This window comes from Lobosporangium transversale (genome assembly GCF_002105155.1).
Source record: "Lobosporangium transversale strain NRRL 3116 chromosome Unknown BCR41scaffold_23, whole genome shotgun sequence".
Lineage (NCBI taxonomy): Eukaryota > Fungi > Mortierellomycota > Mortierellomycetes > Mortierellales > Mortierellaceae > Lobosporangium > Lobosporangium transversale.
Window position 1 is genome coordinate 132,478 of NW_019029001.1, and position 27,541 is coordinate 160,018.

At 40.8% G+C, this 27,541-nt stretch overlaps 6 protein-coding genes across 6 annotated transcripts; 5 read left to right on the forward strand and 1 right to left on the reverse strand.

Moving 5' to 3' along the window:
* Positions 1 to 1,783: 1,783 nt before the first annotated feature.
* BCR41DRAFT_294227 (hypothetical protein) lies at positions 1,784 to 1,948 on the forward strand (the record flags this gene model as incomplete). Its single annotated transcript, XM_022020396.1, has 1 exon — positions 1,784 to 1,948. A coding segment is annotated over one exon (165 nt), but the record flags the coding sequence as incomplete, so codon positions are not given.
* A 3,095-nt stretch (positions 1,949 to 5,043) lies between these two features.
* On the forward strand, positions 5,044 to 7,795 carry BCR41DRAFT_355462 (hypothetical protein). Its single transcript, XM_022024489.1, has 6 exons — positions 5,044 to 5,221; positions 5,729 to 5,896; positions 6,679 to 6,723; positions 6,850 to 6,907; positions 7,043 to 7,286; positions 7,406 to 7,795. Exons 1-6 carry the CDS (start codon positions 5,165 to 5,167, stop codon positions 7,653 to 7,655), a joined length of 822 nt encoding a protein of 273 aa, XP_021880418.1. The 5' UTR covers positions 5,044 to 5,164; the 3' UTR covers positions 7,656 to 7,795.
* A 769-nt stretch (positions 7,796 to 8,564) lies between these two features.
* Positions 8,565 to 12,014, forward strand: BCR41DRAFT_397151 (hypothetical protein; the record flags this gene model as incomplete). Its single annotated transcript, XM_022028868.1, has 1 exon — positions 8,565 to 12,014. The coding sequence occupies one exon, from the start codon at positions 8,565 to 8,567 to the stop codon at positions 12,012 to 12,014; it is 3,450 nt and encodes a 1,149-aa protein (XP_021880419.1).
* A 101-nt stretch (positions 12,015 to 12,115) lies between these two features.
* BCR41DRAFT_381219 (armadillo-type protein) lies at positions 12,116 to 16,790 on the reverse strand. Its single transcript, XM_022027298.1, has 10 exons — positions 16,518 to 16,790; positions 16,239 to 16,320; positions 15,972 to 16,116; positions 15,622 to 15,780; positions 14,973 to 15,494; positions 14,726 to 14,871; positions 14,399 to 14,613; positions 14,191 to 14,277; positions 12,852 to 14,085; positions 12,116 to 12,717 (listed from the first exon to the last, which is right to left on the reverse strand). The coding sequence occupies exons 1-10, from the start codon at positions 16,605 to 16,607 to the stop codon at positions 12,206 to 12,208; spliced, it is 3,192 nt and encodes a 1,063-aa protein (XP_021880420.1). The 5' UTR covers positions 16,608 to 16,790; the 3' UTR covers positions 12,116 to 12,205.
* A 126-nt stretch (positions 16,791 to 16,916) lies between these two features.
* BCR41DRAFT_355466 (D-lactate dehydrogenase 2 mitochondrial precursor) lies at positions 16,917 to 19,405 on the forward strand. Its single transcript, XM_022024490.1, has 5 exons — positions 16,917 to 17,251; positions 17,501 to 17,688; positions 17,856 to 17,977; positions 18,094 to 18,948; positions 19,109 to 19,405. The coding sequence occupies exons 1-5, from the start codon at positions 16,979 to 16,981 to the stop codon at positions 19,357 to 19,359; spliced, it is 1,689 nt and encodes a 562-aa protein (XP_021880421.1). The 5' UTR covers positions 16,917 to 16,978; the 3' UTR covers positions 19,360 to 19,405.
* A 4,262-nt stretch (positions 19,406 to 23,667) lies between these two features.
* On the forward strand, positions 23,668 to 27,198 carry BCR41DRAFT_93159 (hypothetical protein). The gene is made up of 3 exons (XM_022031086.1): positions 23,668 to 23,688; positions 23,798 to 23,881; positions 24,012 to 27,198. The coding sequence occupies exon 3, from the start codon at positions 24,035 to 24,037 to the stop codon at positions 27,113 to 27,115; it is 3,081 nt and encodes a 1,026-aa protein (XP_021880422.1). The 5' UTR covers positions 23,668 to 23,688; positions 23,798 to 23,881; positions 24,012 to 24,034; the 3' UTR covers positions 27,116 to 27,198.
* Positions 27,199 to 27,541: the final 343 nt, after the last annotated feature.

Genomic DNA, 27,541 nt, shown 5'->3' on the forward strand with positions numbered 1-27,541 from the left:
CATTGTCTAATAAAATACAATTCCATATATCTTTATATTCATTTTTGAAGGAAAGAGCGGAGTGGAGTGGAGTAGGATGGAGCAGGGCTAAGTGCTCAACTATTGGATCGAGGATCACTTTGACAAATTTATCGATACAAATGACATGTTATACGAATAAAAGTATAGAGTGTTATAAAATAAATTTAACATATTTTATTTTCTTTCCCAGCACACTCCACATTGCTCACTTTCACATGCTTACGGTTTTACTTATTGCAATGTTCTCTAATGTCCCTATTTGTGTCTTTCTTTTCTTTGAGAGGACGGGCCAAGCACTCTCCCCCTCCACTTTTCTTTACAAAAAGTAAAATATTATATATATATATATACATATTTATATATCTGTATGTGTTATACGCATAATATATATATTTATATATATTCAGTAATGGCTAACATTCTGTCTTTTTTTATTTTTTATGTTGACATATGCGATATCCGTAAAAGGAAATCACATCTGGCACTTTAATATGAACGTGGAGAATAGCTAATAAAAACGTGCACAAGAACACAACTGAACGATGTGCTTCTTATAACATTTTCTTTCTCTATTTGTTTAAGAAGTCAAAAAGTGTTCTTCAGGTCAGTTTGTTGACCTTTTGATCGGATGATCATTTCGTTACAATGATATGGACTCTATTGCCATTATCTATCTACTCTTCTGATTTCTTCAACAAGGATGTATTGAGAATAAGTGACGAGAATGGAACGGAGGGTTGACTGAGAATGGCGAGGAGGGGTCCAAAATTTGGATCGAGAACAAGACAGAAGCGGCCGTGGTTGTGATTTGCTAACCATATAAACAAGCTGGTTTGATAAGACGACATATGTTTGTTGCGGTTAAAAAAATAAAATATAAAATATTACAGTATAAGAATATAAAAACATGCATATAATGAGAATATTTGATCCTTGCTAAGATGTGAGCATTATCACTATTCAGTCCAATACAAAAAAAAAGACGCACCCCTGTCAACAACCACACAATCACACCACTTTTCAGTGGAAGCCCGCAAAGTTACAAGTTAGTAAGTATATCTATAATATTTTTATATTGATGAAGATTTTAAAGGTTTAAAATATTCACTATTTACTATTTACTTTTGTTTATTAAATCTGTCGGTCTCTCTGTTTGCTCGCATTCACATTTTGCGCAACCGAACCTATGCTAGACCCCTACCCTTCCTTCTCCTTGGAAGGAAAGGTCGGTATAAAAGGGAACTCTTCCCCACCCCGCTCTTCCTCCTTCGACGTCCTTTTCTTTTCTTTTCTTTTCATTTTCTTCTTTTCATTTCTTCTTCTTCTTTCCCTTCATACTCTTGCTCTTGCTCTTGTTCTTTCTCTTTCTCTTGTTCTTTCTCTTCATTATCTTCACTTCAACTAATCATCATTATCTCTATTGTCCTTAACCTCTCTTTTGAAACGACCCTTGTTCTATTTCACATTTGACTTGAGATTTGAACACAATAAACTAAAACACACGATCATCCAAACAATATCCACACACACCACTCTTTCCACACAACGTACATACAAATAAGCTTACAATAGCCAACAATTATCGCTTACACACGGATACATCACAACAATGTCGTCTACATCCTCTTCTCCTTCATCCTTTTCACTCGCTACTATCATGAATGATCCTGCTCCAGTAGACAAGAGTCGGGATACCAGCAGGTCTGGCACCCCTACTTCCTCCAGTGCTGATTCAGATCATGATGCTCCCGAACAGGCTGTTCGTCCATATGAATGCCATCTCTGCGATAAATCTTTCTTTCGTCTAGAGCACCAAACACGTCATATCCGCACCCACACTGGCGAAAAACCTCATCCTTGCGACTTTCCCAACTGTGACAAACGCTTCTCGCGATCAGATGAACTCACTCGTCATATGAAGGCCCATACCTCTGCCTGCAAGACCGGTAATGCAGACATTCTCTCCACCTCTCCTCATCACTATGCTACCTATCAAGAATATCTCCATGCTCTCGAATCTGCAGAATGGGCCCGGAAGCATATCTGTCCCGTGCCCAATTGCTATAAATCCTTCACTCGATCTGGTCATCTTGCTCGTCACATCCGTTCCCATACCTCTGAGAAGCTGTTTGTCTGTCCAGTTGAGAGCTGTGGCCTTGGCTTCACGCGTTCAGATGCCCTTCGCGAACACACCAGAACACATGTCATCCGTAACAGGAGCCGCAAGCCCGAGAATCTCAAAGCCAGGTCAAACAGCGGAAAGAAGTCTACTTCTCATTCGCCTGCCAGCTCTGCGCGTTCATCCGTCTCGCCTTATCATTCTGAATCGGAGGATTCTATGCCTGAAGTCCCATCTTGGGCTAGGATGACGCCCATCCATCCTCCCAATGCTGTTCAATCTAACGTGGATAGATCTTTTGTATCTCAACATGCCAGCTTTAATAACATCAGTAACAACAGCGATTTGTTTGCAGAGCACACAAGCATGCTTCAAACTCCTCCTTACTCCCCCCCCACATCCCCACGTTATAACAGTGTGAGCTCGACTCGGTATGCAGTAGCGCCCTATCCTCAATTCAAACAGCAGTCTGCACTCCAGCCTAGTCTTCCTTCGCTGATGGAGACCAACTATAACTTGCACCAGCATCACCATCAGAACAGCAATAACTGCAGCCATCGCATCAGTGACATCTTGAATGGTTCAACCAACTTGTCGCTTCCTCCACCCACCCCTAGCGGCAATAATAATTCTAATAGCAATGGTAGCAACAACAGCAGCAACAATAACGGACTGAGCTTCGGACCAGAATTTAGCAGGACATTGCCTCCTATCTCGTCCTTGCTTCCTATCTTTTAAAAGGCAATACTATCTTTCGAGTCTTTCGTGGAGAAACATCTTCATGAGTTCATCTTGTACATAGCTCCTATCCAACTACATACATATTAATATTATCATTATCACTTTTTATTTTAGTTATTTTTTGTATTTCTCTTTTCATCTCTGTAGACAATTGCTTTGCTATACTTTTTTTTTTTTTTTTTTTTTTTTAAAAAAAAAAAAAAATACATAATAATTTCACATTCCCATAATGATAATAAAATTAGCATTCAATCCGAGCTGACATATGAAGGCGTGTGGTGCTGTATAAAAAAGATTCATTTCTACCAACTCATGTAATAGAAGAATAAAAACCATTACATGTGGCTTTGACTTATTTCACTTATACAGCTATAGATGACTATTCTGTCGATCAAGGATATCACGTTTTCCCTAAATGACTGGTAACTTTGATCCGTTGCGACACAAGAGTAACAAAAAGGATATGCCGCTATCAATGACATCCTGACAACACTGATCACTTTATGGTTCCTTTTTTATTTTATTCTATTAGAATCAATATGTCAACTCATGCTTCTGTTTTGTAAATAACAAGGTATGGCCCATCAGTTCCATCAAAGAAGGAAATAAAATAAACATTAGTAAGGGTAGAATACAACATTAGACAAGCAAGAACACCTTGCAAACCTTGTATAACATGAACATAAAAATCACACATGCATTGCAAATGAGCATGAAAAAGGGTGGATGCCCATTTGTGGAGCAAATTTCGACCGTTGAAAACCTTAAAGTGTGATTAAGAGCTCCGAATGTGTGCAGCCGTCGGTCGTCGTAAACCTGAGTTGGGTCGTCTTCCTAACCGAGCCGTCACCCTTTATCTCTTCTCATCTTTTTTCTATTTAGCAACCTGTTTTTGAGCAATTTTTCTATTTATTATATATATGTGCATGTATATATATTTAATCTGAAGTTTCCATGAGGAGCATTGTTAAATATTTTTTACTATTGTCTATTTCATCTCATGTTCCCCTAAAATATCAGATTGGATTGACGAATGTCAGTGAGTTTGTCTTTCGGACTATGCTGGGAACCCCTTCTGTTCGTCGTGCGTTGATTCAATTCATCAAACCAGAACGACTCTTATTACCAATCTTGTAAACATCCAAGTAACTTGAGGACTGTCAACTATGTTACAAAGAAAGGAATTCGATCACTGACAATGCCAAGACTGGATGAAATAAAATAAAAAATAAAAAAAATAAAAAAAAAAAACAAGGACTCTCTTGTTTTTGTACATACCTTTATGTCTATGCAACCCCACCGGAAGTATTTTGAATAAGCCTACCAAGTTTATTGATCTTCTTCGTGTTCTCACTTTCAGATGCTCTCAAGATTTTTTTTATCTTATTCTTCGTGTCGCCTTGGGAAAGTATTCCCAGAAAGATATAAATCAACCTTTGTCAATTTGTTGTTAGTCAGCCTTTTATTTTAAGTGTAAACAGTGTAAACAATGTAAACAACATGGTTCAAGCAATAAAAAACTGGCATGCCAATTTTCTCTCTTACATCTCGCTATGCTCTTTTTTTTTTCTTCTTCCTTCTTCAATAGGTTTGTGTAAGTTGATTCGTAAGCTCGAACAGAGTTTAGGAGAAAGATATTTAATATTCGCGTGCTGAAATATGGCATGAGGCCCAACACGTTGAGACAAAGGATAAATACATTCCGTACAAACAATCATTAACGAGCACATGTGCCTCACCGTTTTGCCTCTCACAATGCAGCACACGCATCCTATCGATTGTCTACTATGTCTTTTGAATTGTGTAGGTTCGCGTAAAACTCGTGTGTAAAAAAAAGGTGAAATGAAGGGCATCCTTGTTTTTTTTTAATACTTTACGATTCAGATAGGAATCAGCTCTTATTTGAATGGACCTTTTGAAGACAGCTAGGATAGATTCCTATCCTAATCCTATTCTACATTCCTTGTAGCTTCTCATGTCCCGTATCATATGTGCAGCCCCGGTTGCTCGATCCCTCACGTGAATCCAACCAGTTAATTATTACATCTCCAGTAATAGCTTTGTCTAAGTCTAACTGTAACATTATTAAATAGCATATCATATGACATATGATAAATTTAGGATATGATGCGTTATGGCATGATGCGTTATCCAAGATCAACCTTTGACTCCCACACTCTTTTTCTCTTTTTTCATATCACTTTTCTTTCTTCGTTTACAAGCACCAGGAAAACGCGGTTACAAGCGAAAAGACTTTAAATCCACGTATTCATATCTTCAATTATGCCTCCAGCTGCTATCCCGTCAACGCTCGCTGACCGCCTCACGGCTCTTGTCAAGGTAAAGACCAAAATATATATATATAAAAGAAAAAAAATCAACAAGAGTAAAGCAATGAAAGGCATGCCAACTGAGGAAAGAACAAAGCGGCAAAGCAATATGGGCAGGGTCGTATGATTGGAATAAAAATGGGCAATAATGTATGTGCAATACAAAGGATCCATAGACAGACCGGCAGACTGACAGATGAGAAGTGCTTTCACCATTAAGCTGAGGATATCAAAGGCAACAACAAGCATGACGTACCGCTTTCAGAAGTCTGTATTGGAAGTTTTATGCATGGATTGGCTCTCTCACAGTACATCAACACACAAGAATGATCAGCCTCTTGTCATCATAACTATGGGCTAGGACATGAATCACTTGAATTAGGGACCTTTTTTTTTTTTTTTTTTTTTTTTTTTTTCCCTCTTTTCTCTTTCTTTCATTGTGCGTGTTTGCACGCCTTAAAAGAAGAGTCATCGCTCGTTGTTGCTGATCTGACATCATGTTCATTGAATTGTTTAGGGCCCCCAATTCATTTGGTGGTTGGGCCATGTGATGATGCTGGTGTCCACTGCATTTTATGCATTATATTGGATCACTTTCAATTCCAAAGCTGGAACGCATTGGTATACGCGTGCTTTCTTTGGAGCGCTTGTCAGCTACAGTGTCGTCGTCTATAAGTCATTCCCTGTAAGTAGCCATGTCACCCTCTATCTGTCTATTTTCGCTTTATTTGGCTGTGACTTTGGGTGCAGTGCCCACTTGATCCAGCGCTTTCGAATTGAATATTATTCATGTCAAATCGAATGGCAGTAAACAGCAGCAAGTATTTGGTAACAGCAGCGTGCACAAATATACTCCACGGAGATGGCATCATCGAGTTGGATCAACTTTTTATTATACTCATGCTTTAATGTTATTTACTTTAACATGATTCTTGGCGTTCTGGAAAAGGGCTTTTGTCACCACACCCAATACCAACAGGTTGACTTCGAAGCAGGACTTTTTAATTTCATCTATCTCTCCTTTGAAGCAGCTTCTGCCTCTTACAATGATCAACACCTAGCTTAAAAAAAGTGCTTGCTTTTGCATTCTGTCATCCCTCGCCTTTGGAACCCTAACGACGAAGGAAAAAAAAAAAAAAAAAAAGAAAAAAAATGACGAAACATGGAGCAAAGAGAGAGAGTAGGATTTGTGAGAGAGCAAATGCTTAAACATAAACAAACATGCATCGTTTTCTTCTGGTCACACCTGTTATCTCTTGGCGAAAAGAAAAGTGAAATTAAATTACGCGCAAACATGATACCTTTGTTTTCTATCACACGGACTCGGGACTGCGGACTGTTCAAGGGGAAGGAGTGTATGCATGAAAAAGAAGGTGTTGACATGCATGGACCGTGCTTAATGCGTTTCCCTTCTCACTTTTTTTTTTTTTTTTTTTTTTTCTTTAAATTCTTTTGTCATGCGAATAGAATATCCAATTCACAGTAGAGTTTGTTCAGACTCTTTTTAGCGAGGTAAGGGAGCTTGCCAATTTTATTTGCATATTTTCCTGTAGTGTTCTTTATTGCAGTCTTTTAGTCGCTTAATTAAGAAATAATAAGTATTGATGCCTTACATATGATCTCGATTGGTCAACCTAGGAAAATGTCCAATATCTGCTCATGGCTTTCTTCTGGTGGAGATCGACACCCATGCTTGGTAAGTAGTCCAAACGAATACTTAAAGGCAGAAAATATGGAAAGAAGGATAAATTGCATTTCGTTCAGACCAGTTTTTTTGACTGATGACTTGACTATTTTACGACCAAATGTGAATACTTTCAATCCCCGCTAGCTCCTCTGATTCCGTATGCTATCTTTGCATTTTTCAACTCGCTCAACTATGCCAGAACAAATATCCTTCCTGCCATCTTCCCTTCACTCCCAGCTGGTACAACAGACCCTACTCATGCTTGGGTTGCCAATGTCTCACGCAAGATTCAAGTTTGGACTGAAAAGAACCATGCAGGTGCCATGGCTTTTGTCGCCTACGTCGAGGTTGTTGGAGTCATGGGCTCGTTAATCTTTGGTGCCATTACGTATGTATCTTTCCCTTTCACTTGAATAACATAGACATTATCAGTGCATCTCAATAACTAATAATGACACGTATTTTTTTTTTTTTTTTTTTTTTTTTTTGCTTTATTTTATTTTATAGCTTCCAATCGTCTTTCTTATCGCCTATTGTGTATGCCAACTTCCTGCGCTTCCGTTATTTTTTCTCTTTGCACACCCGTGCTGCGTTCGCATTAATCCGTGCACGCCTTGACAATTTGATTGTGCCTCCAGGCGGCAATCCCAATGTCCCACCAGTAGTTGCTCAAGGATACACCACTATCCGTGGCGCGATCACACGCTTTGGTCAAGCCGCTGTTCAGCAGCCTGCTGCACATGCTCGTGCTCAATAAAACGGAAGTAGCCCACGTGACATACCACAGATTGAATTTGTTTGTGGAATTTTTTTAGACGCATTGGATCAGATATGAAAAGAGAAAATAAAAATCAATGTTAATGTCGCCACGGCGACATAAGCGACAATAAAACAGGAATCAATAAAAAAAAATAAAAAAAAAATAAAAAATCGATAGTATAAATATAAAAATACCCCATTGTGGCCAAGAAGGATCATTGAAAAGCATTGGCCTGTTGCTACAGCAGTAAAAAAGCGGACCAAACTATCGGAGGGTAATAACCTTTTTGTAGAGCCCATAATGACATGACAAAGAACACTTGTTATGTGGAAACTTTTTTCTATTATTCAGTACTTTTGAAAGAAGCCTTTTGTGTAGAAGCTAGATGTGTTCTACAGTAAAAGTTACAGTAAAGGCAATCATTAAAAAAAAAAAAAAAAAAAAAAAAAAAAAAAGATACTTTTCAACTGCTTTCGCCAATCTCTTACATGCGCTTTATTTTTACTCTGTAGCCATTTTTTTCCGTTAGTTGACTTTTTTTTTAAACCCACTTCCTTTCCTGAAATTCTAGTACAGGATAGCTCTTCGTTCTACAAGGGGTCATCATTCTGAACGCAATCATAGATACAAGCACAGGCACGACATGAACAATCGAAATCATGACACGGTCATTTTATCCTGTACAACCAATAATGTTGATCCTTTGAGAGTAAAAAGTAAAAAAGAGGTCTTTTTACGTAGTAAGTAGTCTTATTTAGACAATAGGGGGAAAAAAGAGTATCTGGGTATGACTGACTGGCTGTTTAGCTGACTGACTTATATATATATATATAAATAGTGGGTCGAAGAATCAGAAATGCCTTTGAAAGGCACAGTCGTAACGAAGCAGGCAGGCCTGCGATGATGATGACCATCCCTAGATCGCTCCAAGGGAGTTTGGTTGTCGAGAAGGAAGATGGCCTGGATAATGAAGCTACCCCCAATGTCAGTACCAAGATAAGATCAATCGAAAAAGCATCAGCAGCATCTGTTGTCCAATACCATGGTAACTATGATGGTCATAGCATTTTCAACGATAGAAGTAGCGATGGCTCAGGATCTGCCAGAGATAGGGTGTCTTCCCATCTTCTCAACAAAGCAAGCCCCATTATTCTCACATCTTCCCCTCCAAGGCCTTATGCACAACAATATCCGAGTCCACTCGTACAGACTAATGTCCACGTAAATCCGAGGGTTGTCAAGTTCCAGACCATGACGGAGGCCCTACAAGCTCACAAAGCAAAGCGACGAGGGCATGAAAATGAGACACTCCTACAGCAAACACAGGAACAAAAGCAAATAAAACACCAAAAGCCTCGAGATCACTATAGTGGCAAAGGGGTAAACAGGGTCAGTGATGGGGAGTATGGTAGCTATGCGGATATAGGGGAAAGTGATTGTCGACCTCTGCGTTCCAGAACTAATCGATCAACATCCAAGGATGAGCAAGCACCTAAAGTTTCTACTATTCCTGTTGCTATTGCTGCTACTGCACCAGAAGAAGAGACCAAGAACAGGCTCATTAACAATAATTCGCCTGCACACCTAGCAGAAAGCAAGCGAATTAATAATAACTGGATGGATCAGTATCAGGATTACTGTATGACTAACGGCTATGACGGAAACACACATAAATCCGCCTCTTTATATCCACTTTCATCCTCATCCTCCAGCTCCCCTCCTCCGCTCTTTCGTGCCGGCAGTAGTGACATTGCCAGCCACAATAGTCATGGTAGGGATATGGCTGACGTGAACGATGTTCAGGAGGATCACAATGAAGGACAGGGTTTCATAAGCTGGACAGATCATTTTATTGCGCTCCACAGCACCTACAGGGACCGCCTTGCGTTACTCCACTTTCGGCTTTGTGCAGAGGTACATCAGCTCCTGCTTTTGCATCGACATGCGATACGGCATCTCCAGACTCAAATTCTACGCACAGTTGGAGAACTAGAGCCTCTGCTGTCGGACACAATCCATAACAAGATGTTACCAGAAATGGCTCGAGATTTAAAAGATCAACAAAGCTGTTGTCAGGCCGTTGGTAAAGTTATTCGGCGAGAGTTACGGCATGGAATGCTAACAATTTCTTCAGTAGAGAGTGACTTTACTGGAATTTATCTCCCAGAGGATGATGGCGGTTTCTTTGAGAAGGAAAAGAGGAAGGAAAAGGAAGAGAATGAAGAGGATGTAGAGTGGACACTCTTTGGATGGTCTGAATCGCAAAAGCCATTCGAGAGCTGGCGAGATGTCTCTATTGCACGACAGAAGCTACACAACATTGAAAGTAAAGAGAAACAGCCTCTGGAGATACAGTCTTATAATAAGGACGATGAAAGTGTGAGGCGGCGGAAATATTTCGGTACTGGCGGTAATACTAGCGATGCTGACATTGATATTATTGCTACTGTCGCTATGGTTCCTGTCAAGGATCTTCATGACCAAGATGGGAATACCAACGACAGCGCTTTGGTGCTGCGCGAGCACAGCTGTCATGGTCATAATCCCACCCGCAGCTTTAACCACAGTAGTAGGGACGATTACCACAAATATGTTTCTCAAATAAGTAACAAGTGCAGCAACAGCAATAGCACTAGTATTAACAGCCCTCTGCTTCGTCCTTCTTGCATTTCAAGGCTACAGCCCGAGCCCATATCAGCATCGTCTTTAGTTGATACCGAATCGTGCAAATGCGCCCGATCAACTGTTTTATCAACATCGCTTTTGGATGTGCATGTTAACACATCTACTACTCGACCAAGGACCCGTCGAGGCGGACAATTTTGGCCTATTTCATATACTCCCATAGAATCTCATCCCCCTGCTGCCACCAATATCACCATTTCTACCACACCTTGCAGACATAGCATACATGGCAAAAATGACTGTAGTAAGAGCAGCAGAAGGAGCTCTCAAGAAATACATTCCACGCGCTCATGCTCATATTCCATTCGTCAAAAACATTTAAAAAACCATAGCAATCGCAAGAGGCGAATCGGTCCTTCAGGGAATGGAGGGGCACTTCGGACGAGGATGACGGACAGCGTGCGGAACTTTTATCAAGGTGGAACCCATTTTCACTATGCGACTGCTCCTTGTTGTGTTCACTGGCACAGCGTCCACCATAGCCATCACCATAGGAGCTGTATCAGAACCTCAAGTCCTGGAAAGGATAGAAGCGCGGAAAGGGATTACCACCGCCATCGATGTGGTCAATCGTATCAGGAAGATCATAATGACGAAGATAGCAGCAGCAGCGAGGTTGACGAAAAAGATAGGAATATGAGCCACGATCCTTCTACTAGCATGCAGGGTTGTTGTCTGAGATACAGCATCCCGACCCATGGAGGCGATAGGTACCTTGATAAAAATGATGAAAGAGTCTATACAGGCCTGATGACAAGTAGGTGCAGAGATGGTAATCGGGAAGACCCCACCTCAGCGAAGCTTCAAAACGATGATATTTTTTATTATAATATTGCTGATACGGACATGGGCGTTAGTTCTGGTTGTAGAGGCAATGGTGATACCCCCCATAACGGCAATGGTGATACCCCCCATAACGGCAATGGTGATACCTCCCATAACGGCAAAGGTAAAGCCGAGGTTCTGGACATACCATCATCTTCCAAAGCCGGCAATAACCGAGTCCACATCTCTCGTAACAAACCTTGTACTCGTCCGTGCCCAGGAACGCGGATTCAGATACAGACACAAAGCGTCACACAGAGGCATAACAATTTGCCTTCTCGTAGCAGCACTTGCTCGACTTCATCATCTCAAGACGTTTCTTCTTTGTCCCTTATCTCACTACCTTCAATCACTCAAGACAGTGATAGTGTTGGAATTCGAGGCCGATCTGTTGTAGTGATTGACTTGGCTGATTGGGCAAAGGTTTACAAGTCTCAACTGCTACGCGAACGATGGGATGTCCAGGAACAAGAGCTGGAGCAGGAAGAAGCACAAGCACAAGTCTTGGCAAACAAAAACACCACATCGTTATTAATGTCATCCTCATCATCTTCTAAAAAGCAAAATCAAAGCCGACGAGGTAATCATAAGAAAGAAACCGACGAAGATTCGTATCCTCCAGATCAAAAATGGATTCGTGAGATGCATGTACAAGAGTCAACATTGCTTCTTGAGGGCCATCGAGAGGAGGCCAAGGCACTTCGAAGAGCACGAAGGGTCAAAATGGCACTGAAAACAGCCAGTGTCTATCATCTATTGGATAATATCTATCAAACTCAGTGTCTTCCACATAACCATAACCGTCATTTTTATCGCAGTTGCGTGGTGGGATTGCAGAAGAGTTAGTTAGCATTTTTGAAATCTTAAAGTATCATAATATGGGTTTCTAAAGAGTAAAAAATAAAATAATGGGGACTTGAAGAGAGAGACAAAAAACAAGAAAGAGACGACTTTTTATTAACTCTTTCTAAACGAACTTAGTCAGTAGGTTCTTGTGATATTCTCCCCAGATACTTATTTCCTCCAGAATGCTTTGTTCAAGCTTCACTAGCGGCAGCAGTCTCGCTTGCAGCAGCAGCATTGGCCTCTGCAATCTGGAGCAAGTTCATAATGAGCTCTTGCTGCTCTAGCGTAGTGGCCTTTGTGAGCTCGTGGTATGAGGCAGGATTGTGTTGCTGGAGACCAGTCAAGACCTCACGAAAGACCACATAAGGATCCAGGTCATCCAAGGGCGATTCAAAGTAGATCTCTTCCTGCAGGCTGTCCGAGTCTTCATCGTCATCCTCATCATCGTCCTCTTCTTCACCGTCATTTCCAGTAGCTCGGGTCTTGGCAGCCTGCTGAGCCAAATACTCAAGGTACTCGTGACCTTCATCGTAGACATCCTCTTCATCATCCACCCACTCTTCTTCAATTTCATCATCTCCTGCAAGAGCGGCCTCGAGGGCAGTCTGTCCTTCATTATCACTATCTTCATCATCATCGTCATCGTCATCGTCATCATCATCGTCCGATCCAATATTGTACAGCTTTTCCATTTCCTTGCGCTCTGATAGTAAAAAAGAAAGTACAAACTATAGTCAATAAACAAAGAAGGAAAACCATAGATCATCAAAAAATAACGTTTTTTTTTTTTTTTTTTTTTTTTTTTTTTTTCGTGGGCTATAATGACGAACGACTTACTAGCTTGAGCAACAGGAAGACGTTCAAAATTGCGGAGAATGCCGTTCAAGACTTGAGGCCAAGCATTATGGAGGGTTGGAGGAAGTTTCTCCACAGGGACGTTGAGGATGGCACAGAGCGCAAATATGGATAGCTTCCTGTCATGGACACGCGTAAATTTGTCTAGGTTGGCAAACCAGACCTCAAAGAAGCGTTGAGTCCATTGGTTCTCTTCCAAAACGCGCAAAGTCTCCGTAGCATTGTAGTACAGAGCGTTCATTACAACTTCCGTAGCTTGAACGCGGAATTCTGTCGTTTCGATTCCCTCCTCAGGGGCCAAGTAATAAAAGACCAAGTTCAAGATCGGGGTCACATACTTGTCTACATGACCACGACAGTTTAACAAAAATGATTCTGCCAACTTGCATGCCTGTATACGGTCATTCTCAGAAAGACGATCGCTCTTCATCACAGTTTCAATAATGTCATAGATAGAATGCTGTACATTTGCGTTGGCGCAAAAGATCTCTTTGCCATAAGAGAGATAGTTATCAAGCGAGGGTAGCATTTCTTCCATAAAGTCCAGAGCCGATTCCTTGAAAGTCTTGTAAATGAGTTCAAAGACGCCCCACATATTGGCGGAAATGGCCTTGGCAGAGAAGGTGCAGCTGTCAATGATTTCGAAGATGCCATCGAATAGATCAATGATCGAGTTTTGGAGAGTAAAAGTAATGACAGGTAGGATTGCGACTTCAAGCTGGTTCAAGACATCGGGTGTACTCTCAAGGCTCAAAATCAAGGTACCCATAGTTTTAAGAACACCCATAGCAGCCATAGACTTGTCAGAGGTGTCATCATTTGCTTTATCCGTAAACTCATCGAGACCATCCGAGTTAGGCCCCATATCCGCACAGATGCGCATGAACGTGTCTCGAAGCTGCTCGCAGAGTTGAACAGCAAAGGGCGTCAGATCCTGTGCAAAGACCTCTACGAATTCATCCATGACTTCTGACAAAGTGTCGATGTCGATTTGGTTCGTGATAGCGAGGAACTCATGCATAATAAACTGAAGATGAGGCTTCATGGCCTCACAGACAACCTCGTGTCGGATCATGGGACGAAGTGCCAGCGCGGCAGCAACCTTAACAGGTAGCTGATTGTCACGAAGGTTTTCCATCAAGTTGGTAAATGCGATGCCAGTGTTGTTGGGATCTTCAAAGTCCAGGTCACTGAACTGATTAATCATCTCACAGGCCTACAGAAATAGGTTATAGAGATGTTAGTATTTGGTGTACGTGTTTTCTGTTCAAAAATGTACTTAACCGTACAGTTTTTTTTTTGCTTATTCGGTGTAGCTTACACGAGCACGAAGGAATGGATATTGACTTTTGAATTCAGTGAAGACGTGGTTGACAAAGAAAGGCTCCATATTGCTGGCAAGAGCTTTCTAAAAGTAGAAAAAGATAAAATAATAATAGTAGCAATGATAGTTCAGTATTAGCTGAAGAGTTTTGTTTTTCAACAATGAAGAATTAATACGGATTTTTTTATTTATTTATTTACTTTACCTTGCGCAGAATCATGGGAGCCAAAGCACCGATCATGACCAAAGCGCCATCCTTTTCCCTAGGGTTCTTTGCGTCTGCAGGAGATTCATTGTACTTTTGAAGAACATCATTGGCGAAAGAGAGAACTTGCATGAAAGCATTCCGTCTATAACGGGCCATGACACTCATAAAGTTGATAGCAGCTGTGGACGGATTACTGAAATCCTCGAGGACATCTAAGATATCGCAGGGTTGGACAGTAAGGTTAATGAATCTGATTTGGTTTTCTTGACATGGAAACCATCATCTATCGTCTTTTTTTTTTTTTTTTTTTTTTTTAAACCTTACCACTCTTGGCATGAACATATTCGACAGGATCATCAACCCAGAGGGCTTCATCAGCGGGTGTGAAGCATAGTTGTGGGAATACAAAATGGGTGATCAAAGTCACAGAATGAGGCTTCATCATGGACCAAATGTGCTTATCCTTGACACTATTTTAGACCACAAAATAAGAGGTAAGTCCAAAATCCAGCTATTTGTTAATACGTTCAGGATCGAATAGTAAGAAGTAATAAAGAGCAGCATCTTTTACCTTTCCTCAAAAAAGTTGCCTATCAAGCAGAGGACGCGGGGGCTGAGCCAAGCTTGCTTTGCCACCCATAACTCAACTTGTTTCAAGTAAGCAGTCAAGATGTTGGGTGCAAAATTCTGAACAAATCCAGTGGCGAAGGTTTTAAATTTGGAATCAGAGGTCAACGCCGTAGGGTTTCCATAACGAGTATAGAGACGGTTCAAGCACTGGTACGCCCATCGTTTAGCCTTCCACCAAGGGTGTTTCTCTAGCTCATCCAGATCAGTGGGTAAACCCTCTGTGGGTACAGACTTTTCCACCATCTGAATAAACAGTGTGCCCCAAGGGATGAGTGAAGAATTGTCACGGAGACGTTCTGAAAGATCCAGTTGAATGGTGTGGTGATAGCACTTGAAGATGATTTTGAGCATCTCTGCAGCCTCGACATTGTTGGCACTGATGAGTCTTGTGCCGATTTGTTGGATAGCTGGAAAGAATGATGAAATGATTTCCTCAACAGGCTCGCGATCTGATGATCTGAATCTACAAAAAGCAAAAACAAAAACAAAAAATAAAAAATAAAAATCAACTTATGCTCTTGATCCACACATACATACATTGAATTTTTTTTTTTTTTTTTTTTTTTTTTTAAAGAAAAAAAAAGATATACTTGTAAGCACGGGTGAGCTCCTTCAATGCTAAAAGTCCGACAAAGGCAATCTGAGGATCTTGAGATTGAAGTAAGGCTTGGACTTGAGCGAGGTAACCTGGGTATTTAGAAGGGAAATCATTCGAAAGGATCACACCAAGAATTGTGATCAATTGGGTACTAATTGTGATTGATCCACACGGTCCAAAAAGAAGACAAACGCATTTATGATTAAATTAAGGCGAAAAACTATTATGCCTCAATTCAGGTATGCAGAAAAATAGCAATGATAATGTCAAAAAGGATAGAGAAGAACAAAAAGGAAAAAAGAGCGAATTTCTATAGGACAAGATGAGAAAGCGAGGCGTTACCGAACAACAGAAGGAGTACTAACAAGCAACTGGAGAATGTTGTCTTTGATGGTCTGCCTGTCATTATCTGAAATCTTGAGATGGGTCGGTGTAGACTCTGTCTCAAACCAATATCGCTTCACAGCATTCTTGAAGTAAATGGACGCTTTATATATATGTCAATGTTTTGTAAGATTGGTTGTTTCCACCAAGGTCAATTGAATTGTTTTTAAAATATATCCAGATTTGTCTACGCTTATGAGGCAAAAAAAAAGTCTTTGCCCTTACCAGCTTGGCGTACATGTAACTCGGATTCTTCAGATCCAATAATCTGCATTGAGCAGAGAAGAGTACCCTGGGTACCTTCCAGCTATATGTAGAATTAATCAATCATTGTCCATCATCAGCCAAAGTAATAATAATAAAAAAGAAAGCGCGCTTATACTATATGGAGACACATTTAACGCGTCAAATACATTTTTTTTTGTTATAATACGCGTCAAATACATATCAGTTATAGTAAAATAATTATATGTAACGTGATTTTTTTTTTTTTTTTTTTTTTACTTGTTTGAGTTGTAGCTCTGCCTGCATGCGAATATTAGCATCAGGTTGAAATGTAGCCTGAAACAGATTATAAAGTGTCTGGATATCCATGATATTCTGTAAAGTGAATTGAAATAAGGTTGATTTAGGATGAAAGAGGATGAGGATGAATGGAAGAAAGCGAGAAAAGGATTAAAGGGGTATGAAGAGGAAAGGTCGTCAAGCAGAGCCAAGTGTCAGTGTCAGTGTCAGTGTCAGTGTCAGTGTTCAGTTTTATGTCTTGTGTTATTCAAGGTCAGGAACAGGAAAATAAAAAAAATAAAAAAAAAAAAGAATAAACACGACCGTTGTTGAGCAGTCACTTTTGACCTTTTTTTTTCCTGAGTCAAATGATCATCTAATTGCTAATCTCTCTCTTCTCTCTCTTTTCCACCTCCTCCACACATAAACACGCACGCATATTCCTTTCTTTTCTTCCATTGATGCTTCCTATCAAGACTACTGTCGCTGCTGCACGCTTGCAAAGCTCTCTTCGCACTCAAGGAGTCCGATCCTTACAGCAACTGCTTCCGAAGAGTTCTTTCACCACAACTCAAATCATTTGTGCCACAAAAAATGCTCGCCTTGCTACTTCTTTCTCTGCTTCCTTCTTGACATCCTCGAGGACAGCGTATGCCTCGTCCATATCAGGAAGTAAATTACCCCTTACTGCTGACAAATACCCTTATCTCAAGCGAAATCAGTCCTACAAGAAGGTCTCTTTTTTATTTTACTTTTTTTTATTTTTATTTATTTATTTTATTTTTATTTATCTTTATCTTTATTTTTATTTTTATTTTATTTTATTTTTATTTTATTTTATTTTTATTTAATTTTATTTAATTTTATTTTATGTTTATTTTATTTTTATTTTTATTTTTACTTTTTTAATTTTCGTCGGTATGAACCTCCTCGACTTTCTTCCTCCATCTTCCTAATTTGGCCTTTTCTTCTGGTACATATAGCTTGCGGATAAGGATATTGATTATTTCAAATCTATTCTCGCTCCTTCAGCAATTTCCCAGGACGAGGAAGATCTGGAAGCTTTCAATATTGACTGGATGCAAAAATATCGTGGTCAGTCCAAATTGGTGTTGAAGCCATCTTCTACTGATCAGGTTTCCAAAATCCTTAAATACTGCAATGATAACAAGTAAGACTCCAGCGTTTACTCACACTGTCTCCCTTATCATCATCACACTTGTTATTTATAAAGAAATAGGAAGGAAAAAAAGAAAAAAGAAAAATAATGCTCACATGAGGATTGGGTGATGGGCGATTGCATTTTTTTTTTTTTTTTTAATCTTTGATGACTGATAGATTGGCAGTGGTCCCTCAAGGCGGGAATACTGGTCTGGTAGGCGGTGGAGTGCCTGTGTTTGATGAAATCATTATTTCTACTGCTAACATGAACTCAATCAGAAGTTTTGATACTGTCTCAGGTATAAGCGATCGTTTTTTTTTTTTTTTTTCTCTCACCGATCCTATGCTTCCTTATTTTAAGGCATTCGAAACTCTCTGATCGCTTTTCCTTTATTATTATTATTGATATTTATAGGCGCATTAGTATGTGACGCAGGGTGCATTTTGGAGGTATTAGACAACTATTTGGCAGAAAAAGGATATATTATGCCACTGGATTTAGGCGCTAAGGGGAGTTGCCATATCGGAGGCAATGTCGCCACGAACGCTGGCGGATTGAGGCTTTTGCGTTATGGGTCCCTTCACGGTACAGTCCTCGGACTCGAAGCCGTCTTGCCCGATGGCACCATTCTGGACAACCTCTCAACACTCCGTAAGGACAACACGGGTTATGACTTGAAGCAACTGTTCATTGGCTCTGAAGGAACTCTAGGCATCATCACTGGAGTCTCAATCATGGTGCCCAAACGCTCCAAGGCTGTGAATGTGGCACTTTTGGGCGTCAGTAGCTTTGAACAAGTTCAGGCTGCATACAAGAGATCTAAAGATGAATTATCTGAAATTTTATCCGCTTTTGAATTTTTTGATGGAGCCTCGATTGATCTGGTCAAGAAGCATCTGGTCGCTGGCAAGAACGACCCTCTGGAGTCACAGCATCCTTTCTATGTTCTTATCGAGACTAGTGGAAGCAACAAAGATCATGATGATGAGAAGCTGAACAGCTTCCTCGAAGGACTATTGACAGATGACATTGTTCAAGATGGCGTCATGGCACAGGACACAACCCAGTTTAAGAATTTATGGGCTATTCGTGAAGGTATCCCAGAGGCATGTTCCAAGACCGGATCAGTGTATAAATATGATCTCTCAATTCCTGTACCAGTATTTTATCAGATGGTTGAGGATATGCGTGCTCGACTTGATCAGGAGGGCGTATTGGGCGAAGATAAGGATGTTCGCTGTGTCGTCGGCTTTGGACACATTGGTGATGGTAAGAGAGGAAGGAAAAACGTAGAGGAAGAACAAAACAACAAATGACTGACATATATCGCATTTGATCACTTTAATTGGAGTTGTTGTGATTCCTATGGCTTGCTGACATGAGCATCCTTGTAATCATTTTCTATTAATGCTATATACAATACAAATAGGAAACTTGCATCTCAATATTGCTGCAAAAAACTATTCAGAAAAGGTGACCAATATCATTGAGCCGTATGTGTATGAATGGACGGCAAAGTACGCAGGGTCAATTTCATCCGAGCATGGTCTCGGCCTTTTCAAATCGCCTCATCTTCATTACTCCAAATCGTCATCTATGATTCAGTTGATGCGACGAGTCAAGGATATGATAGATCCCAATGGAATCATGAACCCATACAAATACCTACCCGAGAAGTAGTAACCTATACTATATAGACTAGACATGTACAGAAACGCATTATGATTGTTTTTTTTTTTTTTTTTTTTTTTTTGTAATGTAATGCAGCAATTCCGCCTTAATGCTTGCACACGCCATAAAATCGGTGCCTATAGCTTAAAGACATGACATGTACCTCGCTTGACGAGGTGTAAAATCGCCTATGGTGTCCTTGACCCAACGGTGTCGTGATCGTAGTAGGCTTGGCAGCCGTGACAGTATTTGAATCGCTTCCACCCTTTTTTATCAGTAACCGAGATCCACATAGGAGAGACTTGTAACTTGTAGGGCCATGATCATTATGCTTGCCACAAACAGCTATTACTGTGTCCTCTTCCGTCGGTCGTTGCGCAAGGCGCCTTGACACTCACTCTATGCCATGTTCGATAAGTAACCCCGGTACCTCTTATGAGGCGGCCTGGATCTAACGTTATTATTTAAGTCTTAACCTGCAATCGCTCAGTTGCAAATGTCCCTGTAGATGTTTAATAACTCATTCATCAGTTACCGTTCAAGTTTTGACGACAAAAGAACTGAAATAAACCGACAAATTATCTGATATGCGTCTCTTGTTCAGAGCTGTGATATCCACAGCCTTCCCTGTCTCATCGCCCCTTCACATTGTTCCTGTTTCAAATATAAACTGCGTCGCCATGTATGTGGCAATGAGTGTCCCAACCGCACCTTCTGTCATTGTACCATTGCTAAGAACAAGATATTACTCATATGATTCTTGATCTCGTTTTGTCCATCTCAGAGACTACTGAATGTACCTCTGATTAGCCTTCATAAAGCTCAGGCGGGCCTTCAGGTTTGTCTGCCTTCTCTCCTGCCATTCACGGAATGAATGGCGCTCGGCTTTCCTCCCCATTTGTGTCGTCTTTCCAACGTTCTCTGACCAAGCACTCTTCCGGTATAAAGTGTATCATAACAGTTACAAAGATAATGATCTGCCTCAACTCCTTCGTCACATCGTTTCCAACGCTCGGGACCATATAAATAAGAATACCGTTGCTTCATCTGTTTCAGCATCGGAAACATGACTAACAGTTTCTTGACTATCTGCTCGCGCTTAGTAACCTTGCACACTAGTATACAAGGCTTTGGGAGTTATTGTGTATTGTGTAAGATGCAGCTTTTTCGACATGCGTACTATTCATTCCTGGATGTAATGGCGTATACTACTCTTTCATTTCGGCTGTGCTTCATGATTTTTTATTAAGGTAGCACAGAGTGTTGTTCATGAAGACGTCTTCTATTGATTTAAAGGATGACAAAGACATGCATGGAGTCCTTCTGTACTTTGTCAGCCAAAGAGAAAGCAAAAAAAAAAAAAAAAAAAAGCATGAGAAATTACAAATGAGCGCATGCAAGGGTAGTACGAAAGTGATAGTGATAGATAAATATGATTAGAAAGGAGGTTTACACAAGTAATATGAATGAAGCTTTTTCGTGATTAAATTTTGATTACATTAATTGGTAATACATTTTTATTATGAAGTGATGGCTCACCTGGACCTTTCTTTTCCAAACATCTTGCATGCAGAGCAAAATAGTTTCTTCTAACGGTCAACGGCCAACGGGATAACTATTGCTGGGAAGTTTTTTTTTTTTTTTTTTTTTTTTTTTCCCGTTAAATCTCTGCAGAAAAACATCGCGGGCCAACGTCAAGATGAAGTCTCTTTCCAGGCAAAGTATAAATGTTTGTGTTTGTCTTATTTTTTTTGTATGTGTGTATGTTGTCATTTAGCAATGATTCAGGAACAAGAAAAAAATATAAAAAATAAAAATACAGGGGCATAAGGCGTAAATGTTGATGTAAGTGTATCCTCAGATTCAAATCCTGGCCCTGGTCCAGGAGTAAGCAAAAGTATTCACGCGAGGACAAGCGAAACAAGTGGTGGTATTTCCAGAACCAAGCAGAGGATATGAGGAGAGATTCCTCGATCAGAAAGGACAAGATCTGCATTGTAGAAATAACAGAATCTATCGATCGTCTCGTGGCAATGATGGACTAAAAGTACAAGAGGACATACAACAATGTACATGTATAAAATATACAGGATAATATACGTGTATTATATATATATCTAGATATGTATAAACATGTATTACTTCGCAATAGAACAAGGATAGAGTCAAGGAAAAGACATGCAGTTGAAAACCAAGACAGAAGAGGCGAAGTGGCTTCAAAGAAAGGAAAAAAAAAAAAAAAAAAAAAGCAGTTTTTTCATCATTTTCTTCCCGGGGAGACGTACATGTATCCAACGTCTCGTAGATCAAAGAAAGGAATCTTTCAGTGAGTAAAAAAAGAACAAAACAATGAAATCAATGCCGCTTTTCCCCTCTTCCCCTTCTCCCTCTCCCTACCCCAAATATAAAAATGTATATATTTTCAACCAACATGTGGAGACAGAAATAGGATCAAAAAGGATACAGCCTTTAGAAATATTCTGCATATTTTTTGCCTTTTGAGTAAGGATAGGGTAAAGAACAACAGGGGGACTTAGATGTGGCACTCTAAAAAACAGACAGAGACACTCGACAGGGGTTAAAACGAAGGAAAGAAAAAATTGTCTTGCGGGTTGAAAGTCGCTTTTATTCTTTTTAGCACCTTGCTCCATCCATGCGGGAAACAGTGATCCATGCCAGATCCTCAATGCATAGACTATGCAACGCCTTTTACTCCTCCTTTTGTCTTTTCCCATGCAATAAAATAAAATAAAATAAAATAAAATAATAGCAACCAAGGAGGAATAGAAAAAACAACCCTGGCAAGTATCCTCATGAATGCTTGATTGGAAAGCAATTTCGAGAGCATTACCAAACATGTCGAGAGCACGATTCGCAAAAGAAATGGTTTTTCTTGCAGTGATTTGGAAAAAGATTGAGAGCGTCCGACATCATGACCGAAACCCAAAAGCCGCCTGCTACTCTTCTCCAAACAGTGACAGCGAGTGTCAATGACATGGATCTTTAGCCTCTCACTCGTCTGCCCGTAAAGACCTCTTGCTCCTTCCTCCTTCTGGATCCAAGTCCGAGATAACAATGAACCCTTAAAATGTCTCATAACTCTATCCTTTTCAGCTTTTTTTTTTTTTTTTTTTTTTTTGATCTGCAAAAAGGAACAATAGGGAATGGAGGAAATAAAAAAAACTTTTGATACGAGAGCGGAATATATTATGGAGTAACAAGAATACTGACATGGTAGGTATTCAAGTCAAGCGAATAAAGATCGATGGTAAATTGACTATATTTCTTTATTCCAAAAGTGGGGTGGAAAGGGGAGAATGACGGTGATGATGATGGTAAGGTATGGCATGTTTTCCGTTAGTTTGATAGATCCGATGACAACGAATGACAGCAGCTTTTATGAATCCTAGTCTCTCAGCGTACCCATCATGACACTAACTATGAACTATGCTATCGACATCCATCATCTTTGATATCTCATTTACCCATGGTTGCTCGACATTGGTGAGCATGAATAGGAAAGATTGTTGTGTAGCAGGATTGATATCGTGCCCTGTTGGGTCAAATCGCCCAATGATAAGAATGAGAGTGAGAAAAAAAAAAGCAAGAGCGAAAACCATGCGCCATGTACCACCCTGTCCATGTAGTGCAGTATCTCCTTCTTTCTTTTCTTATTTTTTTTCCTTCCATCTGTTGTTTGTCGATCTTGCACTCGAACTTTGTCATCCACTTCCTTTGCAGTCCATTCACATTCACATCACACTCACATTTACATTCATATTCATATTCACATTTATATTCATATTCATATTCATATTCACATTTATATTCATATTCATATTCATATTCACATTTATATTCATATTCATATTCACATCCATATTCACATTCATATTCATATTCATACTCATATTCATACTCATACTCATACTCTTTTTCTTAAAAAATCATTTGTTTCTTGCATACGATTCTAATTGATACATCCAGGTCAGGAACAAAGCCCCTCACCTTGTTTCATACTATAAACAGTATTCAATTTACACATAACGACATCAAACTACTACATCCAAACAGCTTTAGATGTCAGATAAAGGATGATGAATCCTTCTTTCTTTTTTTTCCCTTCCCCTTTCTAATCCCTCCAACGGACGCGTTTATTTTATTTTTATTTTTTTTTTATATATAAATGTAAAAAAAGAAAAGAAAAAAAAAAAGCTAACGAGACAGTCCTGTCGTGTGCTTTTCAGGGCACTTGCCACTTGAAACGCACACTCGATATCTGTAATGCATGTGTAGTTGTTCAGTTATTGGCCATCGTTCTTTTATTTGGTCATTGGAGTGAGCTCAACACCCATCCATGCGCCGCTTTCTTTCTTGCATCCCCGCGATCTTTTTTAGACCCGATGTGTCCTAACCAACTCATATCTTTTTCAATCTGGCGACACAGGGCTTTTCTTTGAATAATCGATTTTGACCATGCAATCTGTTATTACGTTTGTGGCCTAACACTACTCCACTGTACCCAAACCAGGTACGAGTCTCTTTCTCCCTCAAACACATCCACGTTCTGTCTCTGTTTTTCAACACATCCCCTGCAGTTTGACAACTTGATAATTTGGACTAACCATTAACAAGTATTACAATTCTCTGCTTGATCGCAGATCCGTTGTCGCTATCACCGCTCATGTTGCGCAAAAAGTCATCATTTTCTAGTCGTACTTCCTCTCCAACACCCTCACCTATCCCTGCGCGTCCCAACACACCTGTTCACTCCCTTCTTCATCACGAGTCTAGCGGGGTCCGACGTGCTCTGTCTAGTCTCCAGAACGCGTTACATCCCGCTCGGAGATTGTCCTCTGATGAAAAGAGAATATTTGCCCTTTCGGACCAACAAAGCCATCTCAGCGCAAATAACTACCGCTCTATCAACACCAATCCTACCAAACTCTATACCTCCATTATTAACAATCGTCGCATCCCCCTGAGTCATTCCAACGGTACTTCTGACTCCCTCTACACTGCCAACTCGACCATGACCCCACTCACCACAGACGACGATAGCTCTTCCACTACTAGTCACCCTCTTCGTCTCCAGCGACCACGCCGATCAAGTAGATCTGGCTCTCTTCCATCATCACCGCTTGGCTCTTTCCTGTCGAACGGGAGTTCAGTCGCACTCTCTACCCACAGTACACACATTACCGAGACAGCGAGCGAGTGTCATGAGATTGAGGATGAGGATGACGCTTCTGACAATCTTCACGACAGTCCAAATGGCGCTGCTCTGCGGGTCCGACATCTCGAGCATGAAGCCTCATATTCGGGCTACTTGGCTAAATTCTCATCTAGGACCTTCTTCTCGCGCAAGCAATGGAAACGTCGCTACTTTATTTTGAACCAGTCCTCCCTGCACTGCTTCAAGTCCTCGGACCCACAACATCCACTATTAGAGTCTCTAAAGCTCTGTGCTGATACCATTATTTGTGTCACTGATATGTTTTCAGGCAAGCGATATTGTCTTCAAATCACATCGCCTGGTGAAAAGAACTGGTACGTGCTTGCAGATACAGCTGCAGATATGTCGAGCTGGCTTCGTGAGCTTAAAGGCACGGTGCTTCGAATCAGGGGTCTTCCTGTCAACTCTAGGCCAGGCACTCATTACTCGGACTCGTCCGAAATGTCAGACCTTTCCTCATCTTCTGCAGCCATGACAGACAGCATTCCAGCTATTCCTCATATTCCAAGTCAACATGATGGTTATGTCCTTATTGGTAGAACGCCGTCACCAGCACCATCTTCTCGTTCTTCCCATCTCTCTCATCCCCCACAGCGGCTCGACTTGTATCAGTTTGCAAACATGACAGATTTTACCCAGTTAGGAACACCCAAGTTATTGGAATCATCATCAAATTCAGAACAAGAGATTAAATGGAAAAAGGACAGTTCTTCATCTTCGGTACATATTCCCGGAGAATACGCTAGCTTTGGGACCGTTATGGAGCAAGCGGATGCCCTCCCACTTGAGAGGAATGAGCATTTACCCACACCGATATCTCAACAAAAGAGATTGAGTGAAAGTCCATACGCCGCAACGATAAAATCCAAGATACCCTATAGCACAAGCGATAGCAATAGCAATAACAATAACGATAGCAATAGAAATAGCACTAACAGCAGTAATGGACGTCGTATCTCGATCGTCACTGACCAACCTGAGATAATGATGAAACTGCCTCGTCGAAGTTCACAGCGATTGAGCCCTGTATCACCGCGGCCAATGAGTCCCAACCGTAACAGCCCGCGCTCTTCATTGGTGGTATCTCCTCCTCCACGAAGTATCCATCGACCCAGTATTTCTGTTAGACAATCTGCACAAATCATCCCATTACAGATGACGGGACGCTCGCTGTCACCGACTCCAGGTCAATCTGCTAATATTCTACATAGTTCTCTTGCAAGATCGACTAGTTTCCGGGGCAGTATGCTGACTGGATCGTTACAGGAGCGCTCGTATAGATCACCTTCTAGACCAACCATTATTACTGACTACCATTCGCGGCCCACGTCCCCAACACCGATAGCGTTCTCCTCGGCCCCAACTTCACCGCTGCCAGAGCCACCGCGCTCTGAATCTCCTGTGATGGCATTGAAGCATTCTCTATCTCTTAGCTCGAATGGATCATCACAGCGAATCGCGATAGTGCCTCGCCATCATGATCCCGAGCGGTTGATTAAGCATCGGCCATCCAAGTCCCGCAATCGTTCAAGGTCACAGGAGTTAGCTCTAAGCGTCCGTCTGAATGATGTACAGATCAGTATGGCCAAAAACAGGGCGAGCACTCCCTCCCCTCGACTTAGTGCTATTGTCACCACGAATGATCTGAATGACGATGCATTGCCGACCCCTCCAATTTCACCATCGGGCATAAAGATGAATGGCGATACTGTCTTTAAGCATTTTCCGCTTCTTCACAATGGTGGTTTGGTCCTACCACCGCCTCCAACTGGACAACAGCCAGACCTTCCAACGTCAACAGCGACTTCCAATGATGGTAGCATCAATCAAAGTGGACCTTCGAGTCACAAACACTCCCTTTCAACTTCATCACTGCGATCTGTGAGCTCTTCATCCTCAATTGGATCCTTCTCGACAGTGTCGCATGGAGGGTTGAACAAGAAAAATTCCACTAGAGAATCTATGAGACTTTCAGCTCGTCTTTCAAGTTTGGTTCCCATTCCGTTGGAATCCACAGTGTTTGTGCCTAATCCACCTCAAACAGCTCTGCCACCCATCCCCAACCAATCCACCTCTCCAACTTCGCTTGCTGAAGTAAAGGATCAGAACATTAAGAAACAATTGTCAGTTGAGACAGAGCGCATGGAAGAGCTCTTTAAGGACACTGAAGCGGAGGCCAAAATCACGAACGCGAATGAGTCTCATGACCTTACTACTGCTGATACAAAAGAAGGAGGGGACAAGTCAGCAGAGGTTTCCACGCCAGAATCCAAAGATGGTGATAGGGAGTTGAAGGCAGCTGAGACCGCGGTGGATGTTCCGATTAAAGAGCATGTGGCGACTTGTATCCAGAGTCGACCTCTTGGGAAACAGACAAGCACGTTTGAAATGATCTTGGAGGAGGAAGAGGGAGCAGATCACGAGTCAGTTACGTCGAAGGACATTAGTTCGCAAAGGGCGAACCCTCAAGTCAGCGGCGGCATCATTCAAGCAAGCACTGATGAGGAAGTTGACGCTACCAATACTTAACCACTAACTGCTTCTGCTCCTGTTTCTTCATCCTCCACCATTCGTTTTCAATACCCTATTTCATTACTAATCTTTACCTACTTAATTTTATCATAATACCCTTTGTTTATTCGTTTTATTAGCTTATTCGTCCTTTCTGCCCATATCGTTTGTTTCTTATTGCTAATGCTTAATTTTCTTTACTTTCTTTACCTAATTCTGCCCTCCAGTCATCCTAATACTAAGATCCTTTCCTCTCCTTATTATCATTGTCCCTTTTTATATTTTTTATATATTTTTTCTTTCAGTTTTTTTTTTTTTTTTTTTGTCTTTTTTTATACTTGTCAAACCATGCTGTCTTGAATAAAAATCTGATTGCTAAATAGTAAACTATAATTTTGCACAGGGATGGGGACTGTTGCATACTTTACAGAACGTCTGTTGCGT